The 10,177-nt window shown below is 38.7% G+C and overlaps 1 protein-coding gene across 1 annotated transcript in view; it reads left to right on the forward strand.

The window, feature by feature from the left end:
• LOC109529441 (receptor-type tyrosine-protein phosphatase gamma-like) overlaps positions 1–10,177 on the forward strand; it is a 188,494-nt gene that overhangs the window by 121,433 nt on the left and 56,884 nt on the right. Inside the window, exons 11-12 of the mRNA XM_019892829.1 lie at positions 1,234–1,972; positions 8,494–8,605. Coding sequence (XP_019748388.1) covers positions 1,234–1,972; positions 8,494–8,605 — 851 coding nt within the window. The remainder of the gene's footprint in view (positions 1–1,233; positions 1,973–8,493; positions 8,606–10,177) is intronic.

Raw genomic sequence — 10,177 nt, forward strand, 5'->3', positions numbered from 1 at the left:
CTCATTATTACTCCCATATATGACCTACTGTGTGGAAATATGGGGTAACGCCTGTAAATCAAACACACTCCCTGTCTTAAAACTACAGAAAAAAGCAATCAGAATAATCAATTGGTCTAAATATATCGAACCCACAAATCCACTATTCATCAAATCAAATACAATGAAATTCTATGACCTGGTTGACTTCAAAATTGCCCAATTAATGTATAAAGCACATAACAATCTCCTTTGTCAAAATATCCAGAAGCTTTTTGAAATCAGAGATAGTTGTTATAATCTAAGAGGTATTAATCAATACAAAAAATCCAGAACAAGAACAAACATCAAGCAAAGGTGTGTATCAGTAATAGGAGTTAATCTGTGGAATAAGCTTGAGACGGATTTGAAAATGAGTAAATCGTTGGACGAGTTCAAAAACAAATTTAAAAGATTAGTACAAAAAAATACATAAAACAAAGTTAAGAAGATCAATTTTATATACTGGTACTTATAAAATATAGTAATACAATGGTTTGTTCTTGTTCTGGATCAGTAATAGGAGTTAATCTGTGGAATAAGCTTGAGACGGATTTGAAAATGAGTAAATCGTTGGACGAGTTCAAAAACAAATTTAAAAGATTAGTACAAAAAATCTACATAAAACTAAGTTAAGAAGATAAATTTTATATACTGGTACTTATAAAATATAGTAATACAATGGTTTGTTCTTGTTCTGGATTTTGAACAACTTATTGAATGTATTCAAGAAATGCAGTATATATAATGAATATGAGTCATTTGATATAAAAAGTAGAAAGAACAATTATATATATACAAACCGAAAGGTGTATCAATAGATAAGTATAGTTCACAAAAGGGTAAAAGTATTTGATGATATGTTGATTTCTTCCTTTTCTTTGGTATTGGAAATGATCAATACACATTATTGCACAACAAGGGGTAGGACTAGATAAGTTGTATACTTCTCCCTACTCCTTTGAACATATAACTGTGATGATGTTTGTATTACTTGCTTTTATTTTTCCTTTCATAATTTTTGTTTGCATTTTGTCATCTGTTATTGTATGTTTTATATATGTTCAATAAACAAACAAACAAACAAAACAAACAAGAAATCTCATATGTATACATAGATAATAACGAATCATCAATGGTGAATAGACTTTCACTTGTATCGTGCTTTTCTACCTTCAAGTTACTCAAGCATTTCTCTTCTATTATGTTTCTCAGCCAACAGTTTCACCAGCATCTTCAGCCGATATGGCCCCGATCTCCTCTGGTTCATCTACCTGGAGCTCCTCAGGCATTCCCTTTTCCTTTGTCTCAATTGCAACAGGCATTGGCCCTTCCTCCAGTGGTAGTCAGGCAACAGTGGCGTCTGTGCTCACCAGCACTTTACTAGCCGGACTTGGCTTCAGTGGAGGAGTCATTTCCTCCTTTCCTAGCTCACTTTGGACGAGCAGCGCACAATCGCACAATCTCACACCTCAGCCCAATGAGCACGCCATGGCCAGTAATGATGTCAGCACTCCTGTTGTCACAAAATCCTCAGAGAGGGAAAACAGCATGACAGGGAGTGAAGGCAGTGACAATGAGAAGGCTAAAGAGGAGGAAAGTGAAAGGGAAGGAGAGGATGAGGAGGAAGAAGACAAAGAGGACAAAAATCAGAAGAAACAAAAGAAGCGGCCTTTAGAGGTGGTAGAGGAAGGGAGAATGTATGACAGTGTGGCTGGGAATGATCCAGCCTGTGGGAAATCTGACGCTGCTGCAAAAGAAAAAGAAGAGACGGCGCCAGTTCCAACTTATTGGCCACGTGTTGTAGAAGACCTGCGGGTGGTCTACAACTTTGGTCTATTTGTCCATAACCACACCAAGGTCACCATATTCCTGGTTCCTGAGGAGTACTACTTGATGCTTACGCTGCGCAGATTGGAGCTCCGGGAATATCGGACGACCTCCATCCATACCGGTGAGTGGTGATATTTCACTGTCTCACAAACATAAAATAATAATAAAAATGTGTCATCAGCATCTAGACCGTAGTTGTCAAAGTCAAGGCCCGGGGGCCAGATCTGGCCCACCACATCATTTTATGTGGCCCGCGAAAGCAAATCAAGCATGTCAAGTTCCATGATGCTTGCTAAAGTCTGAACCAAAATTTCAAATTGTCATATGTTATCCACAATAACAGTCATTATTCTTTACTTCTGATTTTAAAACTCACTATCCATCAATTTGTTGTGCGCTGTGTATGTAATATGTGGAGGTGATTAAACATTTATATGGTTTCCTAAAGTTCATAACGCAGCCCTCCAAGGGAAACCGTAACAACAACGTGGCCCGTGAGAAAAGTGAGTTTGACACCCCTGATCTAGACAATCGACCACTTGTAGTCAGTCCAATCATCCAATTCCATTCAATATAACTACAACTTTTCCATAGTACTGCATAATCCATGGGTGGGAGATTCATGCTCCAAAGGTGTCATGTGAGGAAATGGAAGGATGTAGAGCCCTACACCAATATGTAATAAAGTGCTACCCGCAGTAGTACTTGAATGGCACTATGCTCATCGTTCCTCTCTTTCACGACTACGCCATTTTAATTCAGCTTTCAACACAGCGATAATATCAATAAACAGTTTAAAAGAGGGCCCTTTTATCTGCACATTGAGTACTTTTACCCTTAAATTTTTTTAGAGACCTCCACACTCATATACTTTGTGATCTAATGACCAGCCATTTGAAATGAAATAATCCAAAGATTGTTTATCAAGTATCTTACTGAGAGGCTAGAAAAAGTTTTGGGCAATTGCAATTTCATTTGGATGTACTGTACATTTTACTGTACTGAATTTATTTATATATACAGTGGAACCTCAAATTACGAATGCCCCTGTTTACAAACAACTCGAGTTTTGCACTAAATGTTGGTACAAAAATGACCTCTATTTATGTAAATGGCAAAATAATAATTAATTTTGACAGAGTAGGTCATCGTATGGGCATAATTGTATATAGTGCATGTAAAGTAATTCATAACTAATAGGCATAGAGGAGATCATTTTCTTTGGCTACTTTCTACTTAACTTACTTATTCACTTATGATTTACTATCTATTGTATATGAGTGAACTTAGTTCAAGTATTAAGTAACTTGTCAATCATGGAGATGGACAGACATGATTCCCATGTTTTTGGCTCAGACACCCTAGTGATCATTGGGGTTAAAAAAAAAGAATGCACAAAACAATTTAATTTAAAAGATGCAAGTGTATAGAATCAAACAGAACCAAATTGTTCCACTTTATTGATTATCATACTGAATCTTTTATTGGGGACATCATTGTTTTAAGAAAATGCCAGATTTATACGAGCTTACTGTCAAGTTCATTCATATTGTAAAATGGCAGCAAGAAACTCATTGCTTCACACTCCCTCTAACTCAGCCGTACAAATATCAAACCAAAACATAATCTCACTGAAACAAAACGAATCAAATTGTTCTGCTTTGAAATAAGCTAGCGGATAATGTGAAATAATAAAAGAAATCAAATAGTGTCCAGTTTTATTACTGCAAGATAATAGAGATGGGTCTCATGATGTGTTTTGTTAAGTTTCATTTTCTTGTGTAGTTGTCTGACTTAAATGTTAGCTTTAGTAGAAAAATAGCACTGGATGGTCTATTTTGCAATGTTAGATAGAGGGCTCATCATCAAAGGTCAGAACCAGGGAAGTGATGATAGATTGCAGTAACGTAAAGTGCCTCTGCTCAGCCAAGACTTTCAGCGGTGCACTGCATTAGCCAAGCAAACACCAAGGGAAAATGAATTCAATTTCATGTGCTTTGAAAGAAGCACAAGACCAGACATTGCTATGAACTCAAGCAATTTTATGACATTCCCCGGAAATAGCTTCCTCGTTCTCTTTGTCAGTGCTTATTTGGTCAATTTGATCCTATTTGATCTGCCAGGACACAAGGTCAAAAGCTTCAACGTTGTTTCACAACTTTCAAGTGGTAACTGTATATGCCGCAGTCATCACATAACCTCTGGGAGTGGATTTTTTTTTCTTTTTTTTTTGAGTTAGACTTCACTTAAGTGTAGGGATGTAATGGAAGTGTCACGTTGCGAGGTGGTGGTGGACCCCAAAAAGCAGGCAAGAGGGAGGAGCAGGGTGTACTTGAAAGATTGCATTAAAACTCAGAAAACTAAATCCTAAACAAAGTCCTGGAAACAAAAAGAATCCAAAGTAGCAAACAAAACCATCAATAACAGAAACATGACCTAAACATGACAAACAAACAAACCTGACATCAGCAAAGGAACAGCAACAAACAAACATGACAGTAGCCAAGAGCAAACAATGACCCGACACTGAGTGTTCGGGCTGGGAGTCCTTTTAAAGCATTAATTACATAATGACCAACAGGTGTGCAGCTGCAGGGAGAGCCCTACAGTGCCACCTGTTGGTCCCAAACCGAATCATGACAGGAAGCCCTGGTCAACCATAGCATTCAAGCTAACATCATAACCTGCCAGTAAATGATTCAGTGGAAACGTTGATGTAATTTGTTTACACATTAACATTTGAGGCAGCAGTGTGTATTGATGACTCTTGTTCAAAAATAGGCCTGGGCATTCTGCAATAAAGTTCTCTACCGCTGCAAACTCAATTCACAGTAATTAAAATTGTTAAATAATTCAATAAACAGCGTTGTTTTTGAAAATGAGTCATTTTGATAGTGACATTCTATTCAGTTCACCAGTTATTTGTAGTATATTCTTCATCTTTTGTCTTCATAGGATTGTTTACACTAAACTGCGTGCAGTGGATTGTTGAAGCAATCTAAACATGAAAGGACACTAACGCAGGACACTGATTCCTACGCTAATAATAACCGATGAGGATAATAAGTTCAAGCTCAACTTCATTGTCAAACCAGCTTCTCTCCCTATTTCCGTCCTGTTCACCATACTTGCCTCTTTTACTTCCCTCGTTTCTTACCTACACCCTCCTCCTCTTTTTTGCAAATCCTCTTTTTTTTCACCATCTCTCCTCTCTCATGCTCCACCACCCCCTCAACTTCTTTGTATGTCCCTCCTTTCTGGCTCAGATCTTAGCGTTGGCCTACTTTCACACATGGGGAGAGGAGAAGAAGCTCCGAGGCTTGATTCAGTTGTTGGAGGGGAAACGGCCTTGCTCCATTTATAGCTACATTTCCCTGCATGGTTTGTGTTGGATGAATACATGACAGTGAAAACATCTCACTGCACATCACTGTTTTTGTTTGCATCAAGAGGTTCACATATTTATGTCTAAATGTTTGTTATCATGAGAGCAAACTGAATCCGGGGGAACGGAATCAGACAGTGACTTGGGGGTGGTTATTCATGTACGATGAATGTATGTCAAAGCAGAGGATGTCGATATAGCGGTGATGTGAGGTAGCTGCAGTATGCTGTACTGCATGGGCCTGGTCGAAAGTGGTGTCTTGCTCCAGGCATAGCAGAACATTGAAAGCCATGGGAGCTCGCGTCACAGCTACATCAGCTGACCTCGGTCAATGGTGGTGATGCCAGCCGAGACCAAGAGATTTGATTCGAAAAAATCCTCCTAATCATTCAGAGTTTTGTGCTGCCTGGTTTTAGTTATCAGGCAGCACTTGCTGACATAACGTGTGTCTTTCTCAGGGCAAGGACGATATTAGCTCAGAAACTGGCCTGATGGGATGGGCAATTCTTTAAATTTTTCATTTGTGGCATCAGCCACGTTTGAGATCAAAAGGTTTTTTTTTCCTTTCTAGAAATTAAAAGCTTATTTATCATGTATTCCTTTTCATTTCACCTAGCCTGAAATATGAACTGTACAAATGAAAATAAAATATTTTGAAACCAGGAAAAATGTTCCTAACAAGCATTAAGCAACAAATTTGTAGTGCCCCGAAACTAAATCTAATTTTCCTGCCAATACTTTGGTCAAAGTAACTGGCTTGAAATGAACTTCACATTTTTTGGGTAAGGCAGCACGGCTGTGGACTGGTTGGTACGTCCGCTTCACAGGGCAGAGGTGCAGTGTTCCTTTCCGGCCCCGGCCTTCCTGTGTAGAGTTTGCGTGTTCTCCCCGTGCCTGCGTGGGTTTTGTCCGACTACTACGGTTTCCTCCCACATTCCAAAAACATGCATAGCAGGTTAATGGAACACTCTAAATTGGCCCTTGGTGTGATTGTGAGTGCCAATTGTTGTTTCCCTATGTGTGCCCTGCGATTGGCTGCCAGCCAGTTCAGGGTGTATCCCACCTACTGCCTGAAGACGGCTGGGATAGGCTCCAGCATGCACGCCTGTGAACCTTGGTGAGGATAAGCGGATTAGAAAATGGATGTTTTGGGTAAACTGGAGAACATGGAAGTTCAATACGAAAAGGGCCCAAAATTGGATTAAAGCCAGGATGTCCAGCTTTGGGCCTGGAGGGCCACTGTCTTGCATGTTTTCCAGCTCTCCCAGTTGCAGTACACCTGATTCAGATGATCAGCTCATCAGCCAACCCTCAAGCAGCATTAGAACGACCCTGATAATTTGAATCAGGTGTGTTGCTCCTTAGAGAGCTGTAAAATAGGCAGGACAGCGGCCCTTGAGGACCGAGTTTGGACACCCTTGGGTTAAAGGATTCACTCAGGAAGTGTACCCTCTTACAATGAGGCAGTAGAGTGAACAACGCTTTCACCTTACCTTTTGTATTATTGGCATCAATGATATTCAGTCTGCAACAGCAAAGCTGGTGGTTGATTTGAACCTTGGGCCGCTTTCAAGCTAGCAGGTGGAGTAAACCTGTCCGGATTTACCATGGCAACAACATAGAACATAGCTTAATTGGCCATCGTGAATCCAGTTGTGCCATCATAGCTGCAATATTGTGATCAAACTGAGTAACCATCATTGCTAATGTTTCACTCTAAATATGAGTCAGTGGAGTTTATTAGAAATTAAACGTCCTTTTTGTGTGTACACAGGGTAAAGTGTGAACCGTGTTAAGTCGTAAAAAAATATGGACAGCTGAACATGTTTAGTTTTGATAAATTATTTTGTGTTGAATGCAACTTGCTGACTTCATGCTATGTGTAGCAAGTTGATATCAAAAATAGTTTTTAATAATTACACTATTTTGATTGAGGCTGAACCGAGAAAGAAATTCAACAATGATCCATCCATTCATTTTCTGATCCGCTTGATCCTCACAAGGGTCGCAGGATTCAACAATCTACACATTGGAATATTTTAAATAATGTTTCTTTTACTGCAGCATTTCCAACTGTTTGACAATGTCACTACACCCATGTATCCATCCATCCATTTTCCGATCCGCTTTATCCTCACAAGGGTCGCAGGGGGTGCTGGAGCCTATCCCAGCTGTCTTCGGGCAGTAGGCGGGGGACGCCCTGAACCGGTTGCCAGCTAATCACAGATGTATGAACACACATTATACATTTGGTCACAATCAAAACAAGGTGAAACTGGATGTAACAAAAAAAAAAAACATTCCAAGACACTTGCACTACCTAGAAGGAAACAAAAAGATGTTGGATAAAAGGCAAAAAATATTAGATATGTTAGATCAAAAGAAATTAATAAACGTACTCAAATCTAAGAAATATTTAAAAACAAAAATACAAGACAAATAATTCATAATATATGAAAATATACAAAAATTAAATTAGTCTAAAATACAGATATGCAAAACAAACACTGAAACACATTCCATCTGTGAAAATATTGGAAAATATTCCACAAAATATTAGCCAAAAATACGCACTGTAGAAAATAATGCAAAAGTATGACTAAACAGAAACAATATTGATATTACAAACAATTAATCACTGTCAACATCAATTCAGCCCACTGGCTTTTCTCAGTTAATCAAGTGTGAAGACACAATGTGTCTTCACACTTTTGCCTTTTATTAAAATTGTATTCACAAATACTTAAATGACATTTTCACATGTTTCTGTTACTCTAAAATAGCCTTTATGTGAGCAGAAAAACACAAGAAGAATTAATCACTCAGCCTTCATTTTTTTTTTTTTTTTTTTGGCCAAAGTGGTGACTGTTTGGACATATTGAATGCAGGACTTATCCATTTTAAATAACATTGATGAAGACGAGTATGAGCTGTCAAAAGTCATTTGGGGACTGCTCGTGATTGATCTATCTATCTATTGATCGATCTATCCATCTAGCTAGCTAGCTATAAAGATGAAAGTCTTCTGGACTTTCCTGAAATTCCGGATTTTCAAATGTTCATGAACTTTCACCTCGAAAATTGAGGAAAAATTGCCTAAAATTAATCCGGATATTATTTGACAACATTGAACGAACACGCCTTTTTTTGTTTTGCTTTCACGAGCGTAGCCATAAGCTAGCTAGCTAGCTATTATTGACATGTATTTATTTTTCATGAGTACATTTCCCAGACATTGTATTTTGTTCATTCCTCAGTGACCAACAGGACCCACCAAGTGAGAAATAGATCATGGCCGGACCATGTGCACTGGATGACACCTTTGATGATGGTGTCTGCTCTGCTGCTTGCTGTACTTATACACTGGAGGTGGGTAACGCCAACACTTGGTGACTATGTTCATATTATTGAAATCGAAAGGAGGGGGGGGGGGCAAAAACTTGTGCTTGTTGGACGATGCATTTGTGAGGACACACATTGTTTATTTGGTAAGTGTTCAAAAGGAGAGCAAATGTTCAACATTTATTAAGCACCTACACGCTAAAAAATGCTGGGTTGTTTTCCGAACCGGCTCTCTGGCTTGCTGTGAGTTTTGAGCAGATTGGGTTACTTTTACTCAAGATTGGGTGAATTATTTTAACCCAGCAGAAGGGGTTAAGGATTGGAGTTGGGTAGGCTCAAGAGTCGAAACTGGCTGGCATCTTTTGTGTACTGAAGTTGAAATAAGTGTAGTGTAGCATATCCCGATTCCTGGCCACTACCTTTCCTGACACAATGGTATCTGGTGTGAAAAGTGTGCCAAGCATGTTTGAATTATTTTAACCCAGCAGAAGGGGTTAAGGATTGGAGTTGGGTAGGCTCAAGAGTCGAAACTGGCTGGCATCTTTTGTGTACTGAAGTTGAAATAAGTGTAGTGTAGCATATCCCGATTCCTGGCCACTACCTTTCCTGACACAATGGTATCTGGTGTGAAAAGTGTGCCAAGCATGTCATCTGAATTAGTAAATTAAATTTTCTATTCTAGAAAATGTTACTAATACAGGCTGTGTTACTATTAACCGCAGCCAAACTGATAACCTCGTAATTTCTTGATAGCTTGAACTCATCAGCATTTGTATTTTCCCTCCTTTGATCAAAATCTTGACCCAACGTGCTGGGTCAAATCTGCAACCCATTGTGTTGGGTATAAATAATCCAGTTTTGACTTGCTCCATTTTAGACCCAATGCTGGGTTATTATCTGTTTTACACAATTACTGTTCACCCAGCAGTTTTGATGGTGCCAGTATTTCTGAGCTCATCTGTCTCTCGCAAATTTCCAACTCGTTGAGTCAGAGTGAAGCGAAAAAAAAAAGATTCATGCTAAAATTGTCACTGAAAATAGCAACTTGTTGGAATGTTACGATGCCGACAGTATTTGAAGCTGTCCACACACTATTTGAGCGAGGCCTCTCACTCATGTATGAAGGAGCAGATTTGCTTCTATTCTAATCAATCCAGCTGTCTGCACAGGTCATGTATCGACTTATGTTTCACTCACGCTTAATGTGTGACCTCAAGCTTATTTTTAGGCTTCAAGTCTACTTTCCTTAGTTTTGCCTGATAAATACAGTGGCTGAGCATTAATTTTCAGCAATACTGTTCACTACAAGTTATCAATGTTAGATATTAATACATTTTAAATAATTAATTAAGCATTCTTGTCAAACGTCCTTTTAGGGGCTGGGTGATTGCCGGTATACAAAAACGTATTTTCGGTGCCAGACCTAACTCAATAAAACTTGTGATCTTGTTTTACTTCACCCGAATAAATACATTTACATGAAGGTAAAACTGACAGGTTATTCCAAATTTATAGTTTGTTTGTTTTTTTAATGCGACGTGTAAATATCTGTAATTCTGACGGATTACTTACATAGTTTTACGTTCATCCAAAGTTTTT

The sequence above is a fragment of the Hippocampus comes genome, unplaced genomic scaffold (assembly GCF_001891065.2).
Source record: "Hippocampus comes isolate QL1 unplaced genomic scaffold, H_comes_QL1_v1.1 scaffold481, whole genome shotgun sequence".
NCBI classification, from domain to species: domain Eukaryota; kingdom Metazoa; phylum Chordata; class Actinopteri; order Syngnathiformes; family Syngnathidae; genus Hippocampus; species Hippocampus comes.